At 39.0% G+C, this 24,526-nt stretch overlaps 1 protein-coding gene across 4 annotated transcripts in view; it reads right to left on the bottom strand.

Moving 5' to 3' along the window:
• Positions 1 to 24,526, bottom strand: part of MSRB3 (methionine sulfoxide reductase B3) — a 176,469-nt gene that overhangs the window by 83,291 nt on the left and 68,652 nt on the right. For all 4 annotated transcript variants that reach the window (XM_049115745.1, XM_025476706.3, XM_035696606.2 and 1 more), the window contains one exon: positions 7,830 to 7,858. In XM_049115745.1, the coding sequence (XP_048971702.1) occupies positions 7,830 to 7,858 (29 nt within the window). The remainder of the gene's footprint in view (positions 1 to 7,829; positions 7,859 to 24,526) is intronic.

Below are 24,526 nucleotides of genomic sequence, written 5' to 3'. Positions count from 1 at the left end.
AGGCAGACAATCAATGAGTGAGCCACCCAGGCGTCCCTAAGTACATGGTGTTCTTATATAGTAGATTCCATCATTGGCTCTATTCTTCTCCCATTCCTATCTCTACATCCTTTACCATGTGACTCAGCAGTTCTTTTCACTAGAGGGAAGAGAGAATACCTGCATAATCAGTGAGTAGGAAGGGCAGAGTTCTTTCGCCTTCCTTTGCTTTCAACTTGGGCATGTGACTTGCTTGGCCAATGGGATGCTAGCAGACCTGATGCAAACAGAGGCTTGAAATGTGCTTGCAGGGTAGCCCCTGTGGCACAGTGGTTTAGCGCCACCTGCAGCCCGGGGTGTGATCCTGGAGACCCGGGATCAAGTCCCACATCGGGCTTCCTGCAGGGAGCCTGCTTCTCCCTCTGCTTGTGTTTCTGCCTCTCTCTTCGCTCTCTCTGAATGAATAAATAAATAAATCTTTTAAAAAAGAAAAAGAAATGTGCTTGCATAGTGAGGTTTGCCCTCTTTTATCATCAGTGACAAGATCCATGGATCAGACCTGGACCCAGCCTGTGACCAACCTATGTCAGCCAACTCCCAACCAATCCATAGACATGTGAGCACGAATACATTATTGCTGTTTTAAGTCATTGCTTTTTAAGGTGTCCTGCTATAAGATACCATTGTGTCAACTGATAACTGATAAGCTTGGTGATTATACAGAACACAATATATTGTATTTCTATGATCCTTCATTTAAAGGATTATCTTTGGGTTAGATATTATCATCTCCAGCCATTAATTTTGTCATTTTCTGGAGTGAAGGTTCTCCTGAGTGGATCTCTTCCAAGTATGACTCAGGAATCCAGACGCCCTCCATACTGTGATGCCATCATGTTCAGCATGTACCTCTGACATAATTTCAGAAGAGAGAGGTGGAGTATACTGGATACTTAATCCCTTTAACCCAGAAATGGCACATATTCCACTGGAAGAATTAGTCATATGTCCCCAAGCGCATGGAGAAGGGTGGGAAATTGTCATCTCTGGCTAAGCAGCCACTTCCTAACAACAACTTGACACTATGAAAGGGGAGAGTAAATCTTTGGTAGTTAGTTAAGCATTCCTGTCACAATTGGAAGAACAGATACAGAAAGATTCCCAAACTCATGGAATTTTTGTTTATTGACTAGTTCTTTCATACCAGATACCAAAGTTCCTGTCTTCAAAAACCTTAGGCTTGGAGAGAAAGAAAAGGCTCACACAAGTAATTATAGCAGATCATAAATGCTATAATAAATCCAAGCACAAGATCCAGTGTTTACACAGAGAAAGGAATGATTAACTACTGGGGAAGTGTTAAGGATGGCTAGATTTAATTGAGGGGGCAATGCTTGAGCTGAACCTTAAAAGATGATGTCTCAGAACTTCTTTCTTTACAAAGCTATGGGATGGTGTTGAGGGCAAAAAGGAAGTGGGGAGCACCGGTGTTTACAGGTGGTAAAACAACTTCCTGCTTCACGTACAAATTTGGGATAATGAAAGTTTCCTATTTAGAGGAGCCTTCGTTCCTTAGGCACTGCTTTGGGATAATGTCCTCTATGGGAAGACAAGTGTGATGCATGAGCCAAGCCAAGATGGCTAGCGCCGGAAAACACAGAGTACCAGAAGCTGACAACACAGGTATGGTGATAGCTCAAGAGGTGGAATTCAGGTAAAAACAGACAAATGACAGAGTGTCTCTCCTCTCAAAGTCCTTGTCAGATAAAATGGAAACCAAATAATTAATGACATAGATCAAAACTTAGACTGATCTAGTAAATATGTACCAAACCCCTTACATCAGAGAATAGTCTTTTAATCACCCACAGAAGAGTCACAAAAATCAAATACAACTTAGGCCAAAAAATACAACTTTAATAAGTACTGGATAATAGACTTACTAAAAGAGAGGAAGGCTACATTTTTTTTTGACCACCAAGCAACGAAATTGAAAATGATGAACAAAAGTAGAAAGTAGAACATATGGAAACGTAAAACACTTTCCCAAGTAATCACTGTGTCCAAAAGAAAGCCAAAACTGCAACTATTTAAAATACAACATAAAAAAAACCTAAAGTGTTTTGAAGGAAATCTGTAGCTTCAAATGCTCTTACTTCTAAATAAGAAGAAATGAAAAACAAAATTCAAGTATGTAACGTAATGGTATACATGAAATCCAAGAAAACTGACTGAAAATTACCAGAAATAAGGAGAGTCTTCATTTCGATCTATCTGATCCCAAACCTCTGCACTAAGCTGCTGTGCCTTGCTGCTTCCTGGTGTTTAGTTTATAAAAGGAGATGAAAGGCTCTGTACCCTCTACTTGCTTCTACACAATTCAGAAAGATTGGTATAAAGAAGGTCGCCGGATTTTTCAGGCCAAACTTGATTAGGATCCAGTAAAAGAATAAATTAAAAATTAAATAAAAGTGAAGAATATGCGCTAACGTCTGTCATTGTTCTCTTGTAAGTTAATCCCTTTTAATGATAATCAAATGTGAAATGTCGCTCCTTATTAAAAGCTATAGAAAAACTACACACTAACCAGTAGCATTATTTAGGCTCGTCTCTTAAAAGTCAAAGTGGAAACCAGAGTGACATGGTTCGAATAAAGTTAAAGAAAGTTAAATTTGTCAAAACCTAAAATATATTAGCTTATGTTTGAACGTCGAGAGTTCTTCAATTCACCATCTGGGTCTAAATTTAACCTTATTAGCCCTTCTCCGCCCTTCTCCATGTGAATCTGTAATGGCCCAACTGGCTGTGAGATTCTAGGAGAGAATGAATTGCATCCACCCTGTTCACAGCTATAACCTCAGCATCTAGGTATGGCGTGCAGTATGCCTGGTAAACAGGTTCCATGGATACACAGATGAATAAACAATATTCTTTTTATTTCTATTAATGAATGATGCCCAAAGACAGATTCTAATACTCTTCTGGAGATTTATATTGTATTTCCTTGCTCTTTGCTATTACGAGCCCTCCAAAAATAAGAAATTAAAAATGACAAAATCGATTTGAAGCAGCTGAAAAGTTATTGTCAACATAATCTCCACATTGGTAAGATTCTGGAAATGTTTCCTTTATTAACATTTCTTGAGAAAGACTTACTATGCGAGGCAGCCTGTCTCATTTGCTCACAAGCTTTCAAAACTCTAGTTCTACTATATTCAAATTCCTCATTTCCCTTCAACTTAGTGACCACCATTAACAGTCCACTGTATTTTGCACTGCCCTTATGTTTTTGCCTCAAGCTTGAACTGATTATATTCTTTGATTTCCTTACCCTAGTGTAGAGTCCTTTTTATACAGATCTTAAAAGCGACACTAGCTGCTTTTTGTTCCTCTGGTTTTTTGTTTTTTTTCTTCTTCAAGATAATTATATTCTGTTGTGCCTTTTATTATCGTGTCTTTTAGGATCTCCTAACCTTGTACACTCTTGGGTTTTATTTAATAGTGAGCTCCCTCCTCTACTCTCCACACTAAACCATGCTCATTAGGTTTCTTAATCCTCCATAATTTGCTTTCATGAAATCTTATACCTTTGAGTTGCTGTGTTCTATGAGCCCATTTCCTTAGTAAAGCTATTCCGAGCAGCCCAGAATCAACAAGCACTAAACATAAGCTTTTTCACTTTCTCAGCCAACATGACTCTACAGAAGAAAGAAAAAAAAATCTTTGTTTTGAATGTTTATGGACCATGAAACTATACCATTTTAACTTGAGATTTTATTTTCTCATCCAAACGTTGCCTGAGAAGGTTAAGAACACAGAATTAAACTCCAGGCAGTCCTTAACATATAGTTATTAATTTATAGGCTTAGGGTTCTTCTTGGTCAGAAGAACTATTCTGCTTTAATAGAACAGAAATAACAGTATCCTGATGTTTTGTAGTGACTGGTAAATTCCAACTACATCTTTGCCTTATACCCAGAATTGAGGAGAAGAAGAAAACATATTTTTTCAGTTATTCTGCAAGAGCTCTGCTTTTCCAAATGGGTTGTTTTCAAAAGACATGTGCACGTTCTTGAAATCTGACTGCACAGTCAACTCTGCTCTTCTCAGCAGTTCGTCCTTTGCTTTCTCTTCCATTCTACTCATCACTAGCACCTTTGCTAATGGATGTGTACAGAAGGGCGAAGAGAGCATGTATGTTGTTTTTGTTTTTAACTTCTTTTGGTTAAATCTTAAAAGCAACAACAAAAACACTTGGTAGTGAATTGAAAGAGTTAATGACGTTTCCAGAGGTGCCTATAACTTATTCAAGCAAAGTTTACACTTCAACCCTGTGCATGTTAACTTGTGATCCTCCCCATCCAGATGATAGAAAGCAAAGCCAGTAATTTCTTTATTTAATTGGTTTGCATCCACACACTGACCTCCAGGGCTCTGTTTACATAGCCTATCATGCAATATGCTCCACAGTTCCCTGCCTCTTTCAAAAGCATGTTTCTCCTGAGATTTGATATATAGCTTTCATGTTTAATCACTACATTAAACTCAGTGCTCTGCTTCCTCTAGCATCAACTAACTTCCCTTCTTGGGAGGTGGGGAGAAGAGCAGAGCTTCTTGCTACTTCTGAACATAAAAGGAAGTCTGTTTAACTCTATTAGTAAAATCACCAACTACACACGATTGCAGGCAAGCAAGATTATTACATCAACTGGGAAACAGTATTAAACTCCTTTGGAAAGAAGGTAGGTTGATTGCTCTCAATCAGCAAAGCCAAAAACTTGAGGTGATTGAGTTATAAACCAACAGAAAAGAGTTTAATCAGTATGTACCTCACAACACAGAGGACATATAGCTAGAGTGTTAATCGAATTAATCTTGAGGACAGAACATTCCTGGGGTTCTTGGGTCAGAATTAACTCAATGCTGCTACTGTCTGCTTGAAGGTTTTCCTAACCTTCACCACAAATAGAACTTTTGATGTCTCTTTAGCTGAATGTAGACATGGTAATGTCACGATCCTTTCCATAAAAATCTGTGAGTCATATTTCTGAGACAAAAACCTCAAAAAAAAAATAGTTGATCTCTTTCACTAAGTCAAGGCAATCTATGATCTTCAGGCTTTAAAAATGACATGAAATGTTTGTATTTTAGTTTAAAATATTTCAAGCAAAAAAAGAAAAGTGAAATGAATATGGCAAATTATTAATAATAGTAAAATCTAGATGATGGATATATGGATGTTCATTATATCACACTCTATTTTTATATGTAGTTGAAATATTTCATTATAAAATTTTTGAAACTTAAAAAAAACAATCTGTGGATTTGCTTTTGTAGGAAAAAAATTGATACAATTTTGATTTAAAAAAATTTAAATCACTCTCTAGGTTGATCGTTTGGATATGTATTCAACAACTGACATTTTTCACCGTGTGCTGACAATGAAAACTTTCCTTCCCTCCTCATGAATCTCACTCCACAGTAAGAAACTCATTTACACAAATTGCAAATGTGCAGTAAGCTCTGCATAAGCTGAGCTCCTTCCTTGGGAGGGGAGATACATATATATATATATATATATATATATATATATATATATATATATGTAAAATTTTACTTTGAAATATTTTCCTCTATGGCTAGTCATTGACCATACTATTTATTTTTAAGTGTTTTTTTTCTTAGTAAGATTGGCATCTTCCTTCATTTAAAAATCTTACTTTGTCAGGAACACTGTTACAGCTGTATACAACATTAAGCAGAGCTAGTTTACTTTCTGTATTTGATGAACAATAGAGAATCTGAACCTATTAAAGTCATACATTTAATTGTTCCAATATACCATCTTATTTCTAACCAAAATTTGCATGATATAGCATGCCAAAGAACACAGTTCTAGCTTCCTTTGTCATGATTCCCTCATTCGATACTAAGCTAAAAGAGCTTATAAGAAAACATAATTACCTGTTTCTTAATTTGACCATCTGAATTCTTTCCACAACATATTTAAATTCAAAATTAAAAGAATAAATAAACTTTTAATCAGTATTCCCTTTAAGATTTTTCAGAGTACAGAACTTTGTAGTTTTCAAAGACATACAGATGTTGTCCATGATAAACATTTTTTTAAAAATTAGGACTTGGAAAAAATAAAAATCATGAACACAATCTTTGGTCACAAGAAAGATGTGTGCCTGTACAGATGCTATAACTATCACTACAGGAATATAGCAGCATACTTTAATTTGGATTTGAAAATTCAACATAAATTTTCTGACTTTGACAATAGCTGCCTAATATTTCAATTTTGTACACTATTTCCAGGTTTCACCTTCAAAATGAACCTGGTGGGCTTTTCCATTTTTAAGAGCTATGTTCCTATATCCTAAAACCAGTTTCTGACCTTTAGGGAATTAAATCAAATCATGGCAAAATAGGCTCTTAATAAATATCTGGTGACTTACTAGCAATGATATAAAAAGACATCCAACTTTTATGTAAAAAATCATTCTCCATCAATTTTCTTCATTTATTTTTTATTATACATAAAGATTTTAATATCTAAAAAAATGACAAAGACTTTTCACCTTATTTTGGATCACCTCCTATGAATCAAAAAAAGTCAAATCATTGATATAATGCCACCATGTCTTTAGTCTCCATTTAGCCAATCTTGAAAACCAGAAATGTTTATCTTATGTTCTCACTGTCAGATGTGATTCAGAAGCCCAAGAACACACAGAATGGAAAGATTTCTGAAATCATGGCTCTCAAATCAGGTAAAATTGTTAACTCAAATGTATAGACTTCATACTTAAAGAGTCTCACCAGTTGGAGGCACTCATAAAGGCATACAATAAAAGAAAGCTTTTAAAGAAGAAAAGCACATTAGCTCCTTAACACCATGATCAAAAAGAATATATAGTCCTTAGTTCCTTTGTAAACATAATAAACGAAAACTTTTTTTAAGTTAAAACATAATGGAACTCAAACCAGAGTAAGAGTGTTACTTTTAAATTCAATAAATTGTATGATTCTTTGCAAATTATTTTCTCCTAGAATTGAAAAATCCATGTTTATTTATCTATTAACAGTTCACCAAAGGGCATAATTCCTTTGTACGAATATGAGACCATTTTTGCGCTTTAATTATAAACACCATTAGACACTCTGGAGCCCATAAATCTCAGCAAATGACATAAAGACACAGTCAAACCTAAGGATTATATAGCTACATTCATGCTTAGTGAAAAGAAGACATCTAATGAGATTGATATGCCACTGTTTCTGAAAATGTAAATTTTCTCTTGATAGACACAAAAATAATGGCTTAAGGTGCTTTTAGTTTTCCATCACCCCCTCCAACAAAACAAATTTTTAAAAAACTAACAACTTCTATTTCCATTGGCTAAATCTCTGTATAGTTTTCATATTTCTAGATTAGTGCTCACTTCAGCAGCATGTATATAATAGTTTGCTGGATTAAATGTATCTGATGACAAGTCACCTGCACATAATCTTCAAAATTACTCAAGATGCTTTGTCTACTGAGAGAATAATATTCTATTTTGAGCAGTAAGTATGTACAACTTTCACTTCTGCTTTTAAAATGAAACTCTGCAGATATAGATCATTTAAGGCTTATTGTAGAACTATCAAGAATCCCAAAGTGAACATCTCAAGTTATGATTCCAAGCAGCCAATAGCCCTGCTTTGAGGTAGGGTTCATGTTTTGAAAAGAGGCTGCCTCGTCTGTTTAAAATCAAAAAGGTTCTTGATCTGATGAGTTACTCCTCAGAGAATAATGTAAATAAAATATACTCAGAATAACATTACTAATGTAAACATACCTGAACCGGAGTCAAACTTGCTTTCTGACCTGCAAAGAGAAAGAAATTTTTTACGATATAAAAATCGCTTATTAAAAAGCAACTGTTGCTTTGTGGGAGGGGATGCAATGGTTATAGATTTCAGTACATTGGTCAACAGGGAAAATCGCTTTTTAAAATGTACATACATATCTGTTTTAACTATTTTCGATGTGTGCATTATCCTAGGTCCCCTGAATGTGCACATTATCTGTAGAGATAGCACAGTATGAAAACGATATTAACTTTTTAACTTGTTTTGAGAGGAGGAGGATAAATTGTGAACCAAAAAAAAAAAAAAAAGGCAGATTAACTTGTTTCTGTAATATAATAAAGCCATAAAAAACTCAAATTTAAATTTATCCTCTTTACTTATTATTAAAGATTTTCAATTATTCAACACCAAGTAATTTTTCACTAAGTTCTTCACTGAGTAAATGAACCTAGTAACCCCATACATTTAATAAAAAGGAGGGGAAAAAAAAACCTGAGCCCTTGTGGGAACATTATGTTTCAGATATAGGTTAATACTGGTTGTAAATTCAGAAGCCTTTGAAGCTCTCAGTTCGGCTGTGGGAAAACTTCTGTTGGGTAATTACTCTCAAGATGCTGCTGATGTGCTGTCAAGCAGAATTAACCCTATGACTAGGCCTATCTACACAGGCTACTATAAGACAGCATTGTCTATATCTAGCTCTCAAACCAATTAGTGGGCATGCTCCAGTCGGATTTATATCACACATTAACAATCAATAGTATATACGTTCACAGCTGCCACAGCAAGATACAAGAACCCACCAGCAGGAGTCCTGTTAAGGGATGTTACATTGACAGAGAAGAATTTTGTTTTTTTTCCTGGGGAAATGTAGTTAACTAAGTGGGAAAGGAGATTTCTTTGAAATTATGCCAGGGTGCCAAAGCACTTTTGGAAGCAGTGGCTTTCTTTACCTAAATTAGTTTCAAGAGAAGTCATCAAAGGGGAGAGAGGAGGAAAAGGAGAAGCAAGAAGCAGCTTCCTTTGTCCTAAAAACCCATTTTCTCAAGTATTCTCAAAGTTTCACCTGATACTTAACCTAAGTCAATAAAACAAAAAGAAAAGAACCAAAAAAAAAAAAAGGGTATTGTGACCACCAGGGTTATCGACACCAGCGCTGTGAGACAGGTGCACACTCTTCCCAAGCCCTGGCTATCCACGGTCTTCTCTCAATCCTTAGACACCCTGACTCCTCCTTCAGGTGCAGACCACTTTTGCTTTTTGTCCTCCCTGCTGTTCTGGAAGGCCCTGCCGCATGCCTCTTCTCTGTTTCCAGCATCCCTGAGCTCGAGTATCCCCTGCCGACCTCCTGCCGGCGGGCTGGCCTGGCCTCCGCGGGGGTCACAGCTGCACACCTGCCGGCGCTTGGACGCCACTGTCCCTTGCGGGTGACCCCGGCCCCGCACACATCCTTCCCGCTGGCATGAGAAGGAAGAGCCCACCTTCCTGCTATGGGTCTGTCCACCTCTGAGCTCAGATGCATTCTCTCGCCTGGCCCCGGGCGGGAGGGCTGACTCCTCTCTGCTGTGTCCTCAATGCCCAGGTTCCCTGTCCGTCCTCTCCTGGCCTGGAAGTGCTCAGGCACCAGGGCAGTGCCCTTCTTCGGGTCGCAGCCCTACTCCTGGCATCCCACTTTCTTCCCGCGGAAGGATAAGCTACACCCTCTACTGCATGTCTTCTCCCCTTGATCTTCCAATACATTCACCCCCTGAGCCCCTACGATGGATGTGTCCTTGCTAAAGCTGATCACTAGCTTCCTATTGCTACACCCAAAAGCCCTGTTACAGTTCCTACTTTACCTCAACTAACAGGCCATACACCCTGACTGTTGTACTGGGACCTCCAACCATATATGTATTAAGCTGAGTTCAAAGTCTTTTCCCTCAAATGTAACTCCCTGCAATATGACATTGAAATCGGATATCATGACATTGTTCCAGTGTTCTCCTGCACCCCTGATTGTCAGGTTAGTCACCAAGACCTGCTGATTCTGCTACCTTCTCCTTCTCTCTGTTCTCACTCTTACCATCGCTGGGCCTACTACCTTTGGCTCAGGATCTCATAACTGGTATCACACCCTCCCTTCCAATCTTTTATCCCATCAGCTGCCAGAAGTTTGCAAAACACTAATCTGATCACATTACCAAAACCTACAGCACTGCTTTCCAAACTTGGGTCACAAATGGACCCAATTAGTGGGTTATAAAATTAATTTAGTGGATTACAACTAGTATTTTTTAAAAACTGAAATAGGATAGATGGGAGGCCTGGGTGGCTCAGTGGTTGAGCATCTGCCTTTGGCTCAGGGCGTGATCACAGGCCGCCGGGATCAAGTCCCGCATCCGGCTCCCCGCAGGGAGCCTGTTTCTCCCTCCGCCTGTGTCTCTGCCTCTCTCTCTCTCTGTGTCTCTCATGAATAAATAAGTAAAATCTTAAAAAGAAAAAGGAATGGAAAAGAAGACAAACGCACTTCACATAATGAGAACATGCGCAATTCTGTATAACTTGGGTGTATGTATGTACCTGTGCGGCGCGCACGTGTGTGTGCGTGTGTGTGTGTGTGTGTGTGTGGCATTCTCTACCCAAACGGCCCTGTGCTGGCTTCCACAGCCTAGGTAGGTCCTTTCTTTAAGTTGGGTTGTGCTACTAGCGTGTGTGTACCTCCAGCCCAAGGGGTGGCCAAAAGCTATTGCTTGAAGGGGGGAAATTGGACCTGAGGGCAGAAGAAGGGGGAACAAAGAGGACATGGAAAGGTGCCCTCCCTATCCTTCCACATTTCTGTTCAGAGAAATCTTAATTCAAACCCTTCCAAGACAGTGGGGAGCTGGAGCACCTAGGGGCCAGAGATTGCCCCTTAGACCAGGTTGGCACGGTCTAGATGGCCTTGGCACTCAGGTGCCTGCTGGTGGGAATACAAAAGGGGCAACGACAGGACAAAGAGAAGAGCTCTCCCTTTTCCCAACCCCATGAAGAAGAAAACAGAGGAGGTGTCCTCTGACAGATCCCACGGCCAGTGGAAGACAAGGCTGAGGGAGCCTTCTCCTCCTCTCCTCTCACTTGGCCTAGTTGCCATTATCCCTGCAGTTCCCTAGGATGAATAATAGTCTTTCGGTGGAAGTCTAAGTTAACTTTACATTTGTACTATTCTGGGGGCATCTGGGTGACTCAGTGGTTGAGTGTCCACCTTTGCCTCAGGTCCTGGGATCGAGTCCCACATCAGGCTCCTGAAGGGAGCCTGCTTCTCCCTCTGCCTGTGTCTCTGCCTCTCTCTCTCTGTGTCTCTCATGAATAAATAAATATTTTTAAAAGTACTATTCTGTTATTTGGTATCAATGGCTTTACACACAATTTTCACTGTTTCTCTTATAAGGTGCATTTGCCAAGGTGGGTTTTGTAATAGTTTATTGCCTTGATTTATAACTTCTTAAATAATTAGCTCTCTTGTATCCCATTTGTATCTTGTATCTCTTGTATCTCTTGTATCTCTTGTATCCCATGCCCAGGCCCTGCAAGTGGTAAGACCAGGCTTGGTAATAAATCATCATGTAAGAAGGTATGTCTACTATGGGTCAAAGACGAAAAAGTTTCAAGGCTACTGACTGAGGGATATCAAGTTCACACTCCTCTACATAGTGTCTGAGGGGCTCTGGTTCCAGGTCTCCTACTCCATCTCTAATCCACACTGTATCCTTCACTCTCACCCCAGGAAGCTGTTGCCATATTATCAGCCTGCATCCAGTACCCTCAGCCTACAATGCCCTCCCCACAGCTCATTACTAATGAACTCTTACTCAACTATGAAGACTTACCACAATTCTGACAGCCCCTTGCCTGCCCCCTTGCCTCCCAGAGCTCCTTGCTTGCCTCTCAGTTACTCCATGGTGTGGGGCCTGGCACAGAAACCACCACACTGTGTGTCACAGACACTAAACTCAGAGAGATGCAGATTGCATCTCATCTGTCTTCATATTCCCAACATTTATTGCAAGCATGTGGCATTTAAGAGTCATTAAAAAATTGTAGTAGGAATTAGCACAGGAACAAATGAATCTGTAAGTTAACCGACAACTAAAAATAGGTTCAGTGGCCAAAAACTCTATAAAATGCCACTTCTGAGATGTAAAAAAAAAAAAAAAAAAAAAAAATCATATCAAAAGACTGGTATTCCTCAGACCATCTTACCTTCTCCAGAGATAGCTGGTCAATATGTAAAATATACACACAAAGTGCAGAGAAAACACCTTCACAGACTAATTAATGATGTTAGGTGTCAGTTTAAAAACAAGAATATTTTTAGAATTCTCACAGTACTGAACCTTCAAGAAACATACAACTACTTCATTAACAATTAAGATTTACTAAGAGAGTTAATACTATCATGGTGCGGGTTAAGGAAAATTGGTCCCATGGTATAAGTTCATTCAGATTTCTCAGATTTTTACTTACACACATACACACACAGGACACAAATTATGTCTCTATTGTACTAAGGACTATGATCATCTCTACTTCTAAATGCTCTTTAAGAAAGTAATTAAAGTACAGATGGGAATAAACAAATGGCAAGTGTGAAAAACTTCACACAGAATACAGATTATACAAGAAAGGCCGAAAGGGATGTTCATCCATTCATTCCAAACCATGTATGATGTGCTTATTCCCAGCAGCATACTAAGCCAGATGGCAGGAATATAAAAATGCATGAAGTAAGGTTATGTGGAATATAAGATGCACAAATAGAGTTGTGTTTCCACAGACACTCAATTAACCCCTTGATTACATGCTCACATCTGAGCTTAAAGCTACTCAACTAGTGGCTCTGGCGATCACCAAAAGATGGCAAATATTACAGCGCACACTGCTATGGTATTCCAATATCCATTCTCCACTTCTTAATTTTAGAAAGAGACTCTGTCTGAGTTTTAGATGTCCTAGTTTTAGGACACATAGGCTGCCTAAGTAAGATACTTTTCCCACAATATTTCCTAAGTCTCTTGTAGCCACTAGTGACCATGTGACTAAGCTCTTGCCAAAAGGATGAAAGCAGAAGGTGGTATGCATAGCATCTGAGTCAGGCCCTTCCACAGAGCTGCATCCCTCTCTTCTTCCCACTGGCTGGAATGTAGATGTGATTCCAGGAGCTAAAGCAGCCATTCTTAGATCCTCCGAGAAGCTGATATCAGAACATCAGCCTTCTACCACCCCTCATGCTGAAGGTATACACATAATAGTAGCACCACAGCAATCCTGTTACTGTTGGAGCGCTTGTAACAACATTACCACACTAAAAAAAAAAAGAGGCTTAAACTAAAACTGCCAAAATTTTAAACCTGAATAGTTTTATAAATCTGAGAATAGGAGAATTTAAGTATCATTATTATTTTTAAAGATAATTAAAGTATATAATGCATACATTCTTTTGATAATAGAAATAGAACTGTAGATTTTCAAAAGAAGGAAATTTTAGTCTTCGGTTAGAGTTCTACATTCCTGCACAAATTTATAAAACTACTATTCTCTATTTTTTTTAAGATTTTTAAATTTATTTCTTCGTGAGAGACACAGAGAGAGAGAGGCAGAGACACAGGCAGAGGGAGAAGATCGATGTGGGACTCGATCCCGGGACTCTGGGATCACGCCCTGGGCTGAAGGCAGGCGCTCAACTGCTGAACCACCCAGGGATCCCCCACCATTCTCTATTTATAGGAAATAACTCAGTGTCCAGAAAGTTCTGTGTATTGAAGTCAAAAGTTTTTATTTATTTTATTATTTTTAAAAATTTTATTGTCTCTTATGAGGAACCTACAAAGTGTCAAAGAAGCTGCTTTTTGCTTGGTCCAATTGCATTAAAAATTTTTTAGGGCAGCGCAGGTGGCTCAGCAGTTTAGCACTGCTTTCAGCCCAGGATGTGATCCTGGAGACCCGGGATCGAATTCCCATGTCGGGCTCCCTGCATGGAGCCTGCTTCTCCCTCTGCCTGTCTCTGCCTCTCTCTCTCTCTCTCTCTCTCTAATAAATAAAAATAAAATCTTTAAAAAAAATTTTTTAATGAGAATCATTAAGTAAGTATGAGCTACATGAAGTTGATGGAGTCAGCGTGCCAAAAGGTTTTAGATAACATGTAGAAAAGTGAGGGTGCTGTTCTTAGTGTTTTTAATTGATGCTAATCTAAGATTCTGACTCCAGAAATTATTAGAGGGAAGAAGGAGTAACAGACTGATTTCTGCCTATAAGGTCAATCATATATGACAACTTCATACGCAGGACTTTCTAGGACAATCCTGGTCAAATAACCTGTTCTGCTGTCCCCTTAACATAGGAGAATATTCAGAAATACCAATACTTCAGGAACCTATTTATAAGCCTAAGAATTTCTTCTTTCTTTAAAAGTAATTCAAAGGCTTTCACCAAACCCAAGGCTAGTAATAACAGCAGTGAATATCTATGCCTCTTTTGGCTATATAAACATAATATGCTTCCTCTGCCTTTGCCTACTTAACTTCTAATACTCTCCAGTAGTAGCTGTATTATCAATTCTTTGAAAAGGAGTGGCCAGACTACATTAAATCCCTTGAGTTTATACTTGGGACCACTTGTTTATACTTGCGCACCACTTGTTCCTTCTTTGCGCTCATCAGATTTGTGATTCCCCATTTCCCATACTAAAAGAGTTCCATAATTGTGGCAAACACCATTTGTTGCCTATCTAAAAGCCAGTCTTCCTTTACCCTGAAGCCAGAATTCCAATTCTGGAAGGGCGCTTAAGGTGTGTCCACCCCAGGAATGAATTGTTATTAGGCTCCACCACTGTGGCAATCCTCCTGGCTTTGCCAGTGGCTGGTTCTGGGACAGGCATGTAACCCAGTTCTAAGCAGTACAAGGTACAGGGAGGTCTGCTAGGACACTTCTTGGAGAGGTTTTTCTCCCTGAAAAGGACAGGGGTGATTTAGGGAGAAGGCCCTTTTCCTACTCTCTCTCTCTCTCTCTCCTCACCCCTCCTCACCATTTCCTGTCTTTGAAGTTATTATGTAAGGATAGGACACTTAGAACCACTACAGCAATCCTGTAAGATTGAGGGGAAGGCCCAGAAAATCACAGAAATGCCCACACAGAACTTTGATACCATTCCAGTTCCAGAACAGCCTTTCTCAAGAGTTTATGTTGAATAAGTCAAGTCTGTCATTGTTAAGCCACTTTTATTGGGGTACTTCTGTGACTTTTAACCCAATAGATCCTGATACCGTAACCAAAACAGTTCTAGGTTATATCTACTTATTGTGTTTAAAACTTCAGCCTCTATGTCATATTTTGATGATAATGATGCTATAAATACAAAAGACAGGAAAATACACAGAAAAGAAAAAAAGAAATTTAAATGTTGAAAGACATGTTAGCTACCACAACTAAAAACTAAGAAAAAGATACACATAAAAGTGTCCATTAACTGCATGCTCGGGATCCCTGGGTGGCGCAGCGGTTTGGCGCCTGCCTTTGGCCCAGGGCGCGATCCTGGAGACCCGGGATCGAATCCCACGTCGGGCTCCCGGTGCATGGAGCCTGCTTCTCCCTCTGCCTGTGTCTCTGTCTCATTCTCTCTCTCTCTCTATGACTATCATAAATAAAAATTAAAAAAAAAAAAACTGCATGCTCAATTTAAAAAAAACTGACAAATAGAAATCAAGAAAACCCATAAATTTAGAAATCACAATAGCAAAATGGCAGCAAAGTGGAGGAACTTGGCTCCAAGATGCTTCACATGAGCCTGTTAATGAGATTCTCACGTTCAGTGACTGTTCCTCTTTATTGTAATTGTTCCTCTTTATGGACAGTCTCCTCCTCTGGGTGCTCTAACGCACCGCAGGTAACATGCCCGTGTAAGCTCCTGCTCCCCACAGGCACAATTCTGCTTCCACACGTCTGGTCTGGTGTTTTTGTGTTTTCCCTGTAACCAGGCCGTGGCACTGTCACCGGGATCACTGCTACGCTGATATGCTTGTTGGAGACTTTATGCAGAGGAGTGGTGTCGTCTGTGAAGCATTTACTATTGAGGTGATAATCATGAGAGAGGCAGCCAACAGAGACAGACAGACTAGAGCCCAGCTCAGGTCCACCACTTGCTACCCAATGTGATTTTGGAGAAGGTAATTACCATTTTAAGTCTCAGTTCTGCGCTATATAGGATGGAAGTAATATATTCACCTTTTACAATTTTTGTGTATAATACTATGAGATTCCTCAGTCAGGATTTGGCTTGTTTTAAAGGCTGAGTAAAGGGTAAGTCTTTATCTAAGCAAAAATACTAACTAAAGTTCACCTATGGCTACAAATACAACTCACAATATTTTAGCTAAATAAAAAATAGATATATACATATATACCATATTATAGGAAGAATGTATTATGCTGCTTATGGTCTTAGTTGGGGTACGATTTTAACATGAGTTCCAAAATGATGTAGCAAAACATGAGAGAATAGCAATAAAAATAACTGAAAATGCTGGAAATATTTAAGAGGGGAGGCTAATGCAAAAATAATATAAATTATTTATATGTTACAGTTTTTTTATATTGTTATACAACATAGAGAAGAAATCTTCTTTGTCCTTAAAAACACGAATGAAACATTCTCTAACTAAAATAGTTGCACAATGCACTCAACAGCACATTGTAGTAAGAATCAAGAGACCTGGAACCTAGTTCAGAAACCAGGACAAGTCATTTCACTTGTGAGCCCCATTTTCCTCGTTAATAAAACAAAGCATTTGAAATAAATCAGTGTTGCTCCACACAAACTATTCCATGGAAAAGTAAGCTGTCTAAATTTTTCTGTAGTTCCCAAGAATAAAGAAAAGGAGAGGGGATCCCTGGGTGGCTCAGTGGTTTAGCGCCTGCCTTCGGCCCAGGGCGTGATCCTGGGGACCCGGGGTCAAGTCCCGCATCAGGCTCCTGCATGGAGCCTGCTTCTCCCTCTGCCTGTGTCTCTGCCTCTCTCTCTGTGTCTCTCATGAATAAATAAATGAAATCTTAAAAAAAAGGGGGGGGGAGGAAGAGGACAAGTGAGTGTGAGGTGATAAAATTTTGTATCTGTAGAACTCAAACCTACAGAAGAATAAGACTGAAAAAACAGACCATTCTTAAGCCCATTTTTGGCTCCCAGCTTCCACAACTGTTCTGTAGGCCATAGTGATAACTGCCTTCTTTAAATTCCATTATCATTTCCTGGCTGCATAATTCACATCACTTAATTATATGTTTCCTTTAAAATAATTTGTTTCTTGTGTATATTTATATTGCTAGGGAAAATAAAACCTTTAAACTTAAGATACTTTAGCTATTAAAAATAAACTCACAAGGGGCACCTGGGTGGCTCAGTCGGTTCAGCATCTGCCTTCGACTTGAGTCATGATCCCAGGGTCCTGGGATTGAGCCCTGCATCGGCTCCCTGCTCAGTGGGGAGCCTGCTTCTCCCTCTCCCTCGACCCTGTTCATGCTCTCTCTCACTATCTCTCTCTCTCTCTCTCTCTCTCAAGTAGATAAATAAAATCTTATAAAAAGGAAAAGAAAATAAATTCAAAGCACTAAAGAAAGCACTGTTAGAAGGAATAGGGTACACCTTCTTCATATCATGGGTTGAACTGCGTCTTCCCCAAATTTTTATGTTGAAGTTCTAACTCCTACTACTGTGACTGTATTTGGAAATAGGGTTTTTAAAGAGGTAATTAAGTTAAAATGAAGTCACTCAAGTGGACCCTAATCCAACATGACTGGTGTCCTTATGAGAGAAGGAAATCAGGATGTAGATGCACCCGGAAGGAAGACCACATGAAGACACAAAGAAGACAGCCATCCACAAGCTAAGAAGAGAGACCTCAGAAGAACCCAAGCCTGCTGACATCTAGGTCTGGGTCTACGAGGCTCCAGAGCCGTGACACCATAAATTTCTGCTGTTTAAGCCTCCCAGTTTGTGGCCCTTTGCTATGGCAGCCCTAGCAAACCACCACGCTTCGTTTCTTCCCCAGCCAGATATTTAGCAATCTCAAACCTCCAATAAAAGCCAAAAACCCAGAAATTAGCTGGAAATAAAAATGTCTACAGCTCTTATACACTTTAACCCATTTTAGGTACAATATAATTTTGATTTCTCTATTCTCCCTCGTTATTTTAACCATATTTGGCCAAAGTGCTTTACCTGCATTTTGACCACGGGACAGCTGCTCCTGCAAATTACCAGAGACCACCAGTAAGCACACATAAGACTCCAATCAATGGGCTCTTTGTCTCGTCATACCGCTGTGGGAGCATGTTTCCGATGGCCTCGCCTGGTCCTGCAACCCTGGTGTTGTGTACATACCTGGCATGTACTCTCTGGGGGAGGAGGCCGACCTGGGAGGTGGTAAAATTTATTGCCCTACATCAGTTTTACACATAATATTTGTTTTCTTATTTGCCCTGGAAATTTTCCTTTCTTACTCTAAGCTGTAATCAGAAGTAGAACAATAGAAGTTGTGGCCAGCAGGTTAGTGGCACAATAAATGGCAGGTTCTACAATTGTAGAGAAACAACAAAAGAAACTCAAAGAAGGGCAATCCAGAGTTGATGAGTGTAGAGGCAGGCTCCATGCATCTCAAGAGCCTCTGAGAATGTCAATGGGAGATGGAAAGGTAAAAGAATATCAGCCTCCACACTTTACAGCATTTTATAGGAACTCTTTAAAGGCATAATATGCAAAGCCCTAAGTACCTCATTAGGGTCTCGTTGTGCCACAGTTTTATAACACAGTTAAATGACTGTGTTAAATATAATATTTAATATTAATAATGATTGCTGCAAGTCATGAAATTAATAATTTAGTTACGCTATTTAGGAAGACACAGAAGAATATTATTTAGACAGGGTTTTAATTTTTAAATCATTAGGTGATAATTTTAGGGTTAAAACAGATGTTTTAGCTGTCTAGAAAATATGTTTATCCAAAGCCCTTCCTTTCCTAGATATCACTATACATGAACAGAAGAAGCAACACAAAAAAAAGAGAAAAAGCATAAATTAAGAATTAAGAGACCATGGAGAAAAGATCTAAATGTCAGTCTTAAATGTGTGTACTCCTGTTTCTATAAGGCACTAAAAAAGTCATTTGGATCTTAAAAAAAATCAGTTGTGGTTTTTTTTTTTTGCAAAGACAATAATATCTGCTACTCTATACAGTTTTTTAAGATTTACTTATTTGAAAAAAAAAAAGATTTACTTATTTGAGAAAGAGCAAGAGCATTTGAGTAAAAAGGAGCAACAGAAGGTAAGAGAGAATTTCAAGAAGACTCGCCGGTGAGTGTGGAGCCCAATGCAGGACTCAATCTCACGATGTGAGATCATGCCCAGAGCCAAAACCGAGTCGAATGTTCAACCAACTGAGCCACCCAGACACCTCCAGTTCTTTTTTTAAAAAAGCTTTTATGTATTTATTTGAGAGAGAGAGAGAGAGAGAGCACAAGCAGGGGGTGAGGGGAGAAAGAGCAGGAGATGGAGAATCAGATTCCTCGTTGACTGAGGAGCCCGATGTGGGGCTTGACCTGAGCCAAAGGCAGATGCTTAACTGACTGAGCCACCAAGACATCCCTCATTTTTTAAGAACAAAATGAATAATGGTTGAAGCACAGGAAAATGCTATAGGAATAAGTTTTTCTTGAGAATTTTTTGATTATACAATTCAATAATTAAATTTAATATAGGAGCTAATTTTCATGAGAATCTTAAATTCATTCATATTTCACTTAAAAATTTTACATTTCTAGTTGGAACAATTAAAACTCAGCCTAAGGTAAACTTTCAAGGGCAAAATGGGTAAGAAAGTCAATTCCTTTTCCCATTCGATTATTACACACATGAATTGAGCACTGACCGTGTAAGCTACTGTTCTAGGCTCTAGGATATAGCACTGACTAAGACACAGAAGGCTCCTGATCTCATGGAGCTTACACTCTGGTAAAGAGAGTCAGAGAGGAAACAACCACAAAAACAAGATAATTTCAGATAGAGCCTTCCATCATAAAATTTAGAGGGTAACAGAATAAAAAGTTCCTGGGGCGGGAGACTGGAGACCTGTTTTAAATAAATTGTCAGAGGTACGTTGTAGGAGGATATGACATTTTAGCTGACATCAAAAGAATGAGAAGGAAACCACATTCCATGTGGGTACAAAATAGAATCTTTAGTAGAGATTTCAAAGGAAAGCACAAATGCAAGAACCCAAGATTGGCATGAAGAAGAAAGAGGTGGTATAGGAAGGGGCAGAAAGGAGGAAGGGGAAAAGAAGAAGGGGCAAATAAAGGTCAATATATCTGGAAAGAAGTGAGTGAAAGAGAGAATGGTAACAGATAAAATCAGAAAGGTAAACATGGGGCAGATCTCAACTTTACTTATTTTAAAAGATTTATTTGAAAGAGTGTGTGTGCTCGAGAGTGGGGGAAGGGGCAGAGGAAGAGAGAGAAAGAGAAAGAGAGAATCTCAAGCAGACTCCCCACTGAGCCAGAGGCCCATGCAGGGCTCCATCTCACACCCCTGAGATCATGACCTAAGTTGAAACCAAGAGTCAGACTCTTAACCGATTGAGCTACCCAGGCACTCCCAGATCTGAACTTTAAAAGCCGTTATAAGGAATTGTGATTTTAAAAGATAAATCATCAGAGTTTTTTAAAAAACAAATTATAATCTGATTTAGGGACACCTGGGTGGGTCAGTGGTTGAACATCTGCCTTGGGCTCAGGGCGTGACCCCAGGGTCCTGGGATCAAGTTCCACAGGGGCCTCCCCGCAGGGAGCCTGCTTCTCCCTCTGCCTGTGTCTCTGCCTCTCTCTGTGTGTCTCTCATGAATAAATAAATAAAATCTTTCTAAAATTTTAAAAATAAATAAAAATAAAAACAAATTATAATCTGATTTAAATGAAATTTTCACTCTGCTCTGTGAAAAATGAACTACAGTGGAACAACCACCAAAACAGAGAGCTCACCTGGCACCCAGGTCTTGTTTTTGTTGTTGTTGTTGTTTGTTTGTTTGTCTTTTAAGATTTTATTTATTTATTTATTTATTTATTTATTTATTTATTTGAGAAAGAGAGGGAGGGAAAGAGAGCAGGAGTAAGGAACAGGGGGAGAGGGACAGGGAGACTTTGTGCTGAGCATGGAGCCTGATGTGAGGCTTGATCTCAGGACCCTGAGATCATGACCTGAGCTGAAATCAAAAGTCGGACTTCACCGACTGAGCGACCCAAGCACCCCGAGATCTTGTTTTTTAACATCATTCTCTAATAAAAGGAACCAGGAGAAATGGCTGATTCTAGAATGGGGCAGGAAATACACAAGATACATCTGAATTATCAAGTAGTGCTAGAAAGCAAAGAAGGCCTCAAAAACAAATATAAACCCTACGTTGATGGGGATATGTCAAAGGGATACAGGAGCCAACTGAAAGAGCTCCCAATAGCCAAAGCTGCAGCAATATGAATGACAAAATAAATAAAGTAGTACTGGATTATAACCCAAGGTATAAACTAAATATCCATGAGTCCATATTGATATAAATAAATGATTAATTAAATAAATGAGAGAAAAGACACACATTTCCCTTTGCAGAAGAATTCCAAATAGTTTTTATATAGCTACCCTGCCCTCAGGATGAGGAACATAACTCCCCACTCCTGAAGTGTGGGCTGTGCATAGTGACTTCCTTCCAAGAGCACAGTATGGACAGGGGAAAACAGAGTGACTTTGCAGTGGGGAAACCTAATACACACTACCTCAGCCATGTGACCGAGGTCAATGTTGAAAGTGATGTCATGTTAATAGTACGTACCCTTGATGTGATGTGATTAAAATGGCACTTTATCTCTGTGATCTTCCACCTCAAAACCCACTACTTCAGTCTAATCATGAGAAAAGTACCAGACAAATCCCAATAGAGGGGCATCCCACAAAATACCTGACCAATATTCCTCAAAACTGTAAAGGTCATCAAAAATAAGGGAAGTCTGAGAAACTGTCGCAATCAAGAGAAACCTAAAGAAACATGATGACTAAATGTAATGTGATGCCCTGGATATGATCCTGGAAGAGACAAGGGACTTTAGGTAAAAACTGAGGAGATCTGCAGGCTCTGCACTCAGCATGGAGTCGGGTTGAGATTCTCTCTCCCTCTCCTTCTGCTCCTCCCCTCCACACTCATTTGCACACACTCTCTCAAATACATACATACATACATACATAAATCTTAAAAAAAAAACTAAGGAAATCTGAATAAAGGATGGACTTCAGTTAATAAAAAGATATCAATATTAGTTCATAAATTGTAACAAATATACTCTACAAATGTAAGATATTAATAATAGGAGAAAATGGTAAAAGAGTATACGGGATCTCTCTGCACAATCTCTTCAATTTTTCTGCAAATCTAAAACTCTTCAAAAAATAAAATCTGGGAAGAAAAAAAAAGAAGCCAGGGATGCCTGGGTGGCTCAGCAGTTGAGTGTCTGTCTGTCTTTGGCTCAGGGCGTGATCCCAGAGTTCCAGGATCAAGTCCTGCATCAGGCTCCCTGCATGGAGCCTACTTCTCCCTCTGCCTGTGTCTTTGCCTCTCTCTGTGTCTCTCGTGAACAAATAAATAAAATTTAAAAGAAAAAAGAAAAAAGAAAAGAAAAAGCCAAAGCAGAAAGATCATCACAGTAGTTCAGGTGAAAGATGATACAGATAATGGTGAGGAAGTGGATATAATGAGGACTCAGATTCAGAATATATTTTGAAAGTGCACAGTGCAAAATGTGTCAGTAGATTAAATAGGGAGTGTGAGGGAAAGTGAATAAGCAGGGATGACTCCTGGAATTTTTGCTCAAGAAACTAGGTAGATAATGACTAGTATCTTTATTTAGTATTTGGGGAAAACAAAGGAAGAGTGGGTTGCTTCTGAATCATTTGCCACCTCGATTTGTTGCTAATTCCTGACTTATTCTTGTGACTTGGTAGGATCAGTAAAGCTTCAAGCTGTACGGTCCCTCACAAGATCTCAGATTACTATAATTCTTTTTAATCATAAAAATACTAAAAGCCTACTTTCCAGTAGAAAAGTATATAACTGCCTTGAAAGAGATGGTATAGAATGTTTGTTGACCTAACTATGAAATAAAAACAAGTACTAAATCATTAGTTCCCTGGACCCAAATCAATGATTCTGGAAGATGTATGATTATCTGAATTACATCAAGATTTCAAAAAAATTCACAGTAAAGAGTTTGGAAATCTATACTTTAAAGTGCTCCAGATGATACAGATGATCTCACGATCTGACTTGGATGGCATTCCTTTACACCAAAGAAAACTTCTCCTATTTAAAATAGCAAAGCATCTCACATTTCTAACAATTTCGATTTGTTTATAGTAGTAGTTTCCAAAGTAACTCTTTGCCCAAAAAGGAAGTAAAAAATTGCCCATTGCTTTGTATAAGCTTCCACATTCACGAGTTGTTACCCATCACCACTATAAAGTCATCTTTGTGGGAAGCACTGAACTAAGCACCAAACTACTGAAAAATCTGTTAAAAAGACCCAGTTCCCAGGCAAAAAAAAAAAGAAAGAAAGAAAGAAAGAAAGAAAGAAAGAAAGAAAGAAAGAAAGAAAGAAAGAAAGAAAGAAAGAAAGAAAGAAAGAAGAAAGAAAGAAAGAAAGAAGAAAGAAAGAAGAAGAAGAAAGAAAGAAAGAAGAAAGAAAGAAAGAAAGAAAGAAAGAAAGAAAGAAAGAAAGAAAGAAAGAAAGAAAGAAAGAAGTCATACACTTGCCACTTTCTTGGTGAACTTACTAAAAAAAAATCTGATTTTAGAGCTCTTGCCTCTGCTCACATGAATCAAATGATAAAAATCTTAGATTCTGTGAATTACTCAGACTACGGCAGCAAATCACCTAAAAAGATTCATCACGAACCTTACGCTGCATTGCCTCCCCAAGTAAAGATGATGTGAGAGACACTGACTATATCAGAAAACCTTCGCTCAAAGCTGGAGACCGTGAAAAGAAGTGCACTGGAAGATGTGAACTCTCATGGAGTCATAGTCAAAAGCATTTATGGAGGGCTCACTATGTGCAAAGCACTTGATTTGAAGGAAGAAGTCTTGTGTAAAGTAGCTGTAATTCGGCCCATAAAGCCCTTTATAGTTTAAGATCAACAGTTTGAACCTCAATCAGAAGCAAACGGGTAGCTGGTTCCTACTGGCGAGGGGCGGGGGTAATTGGGTCAGTGCTGCTCAGTTTCTGAAGTTGAATGGGCCTTTGCAGTTTGTGTAAATTCCACTTCTGGGTGGTCTTCCAGAGCGATCTCAAAGAGCACCACAGAGGCACTGCAGTTAATTTATGCTTATGCAGACGATGAGTCATGCAGCTGCCATTAACACTATACACTTAAGTGAGTACATAGAAGTAAAATGTGCAAATCTCCAGCAGCAGAAAGCCAGCTCTCCTCAGGGCAGAAAACCTGCAGCCAGAACGACCACTGAAAAACCAAATCGAGGCACAAATGAACAAGTGTGTTGGTTCCAAGCACAATGCAAGATAACGGAGGTGACGTACGGAGAGCCAAAGCATTCATGGGCTGTACCCAGCTACTGGTGATT

This window comes from Canis lupus, chromosome 10 (genome assembly GCF_003254725.2).
Source record: "Canis lupus dingo isolate Sandy chromosome 10, ASM325472v2, whole genome shotgun sequence".
Classification (NCBI taxonomy): Eukaryota; Metazoa; Chordata; class Mammalia; order Carnivora; family Canidae; genus Canis; species Canis lupus.
Note: the sequence above shows the minus strand (reverse complement) of the source record. Positions and strands in the feature narration are given on the sequence as shown.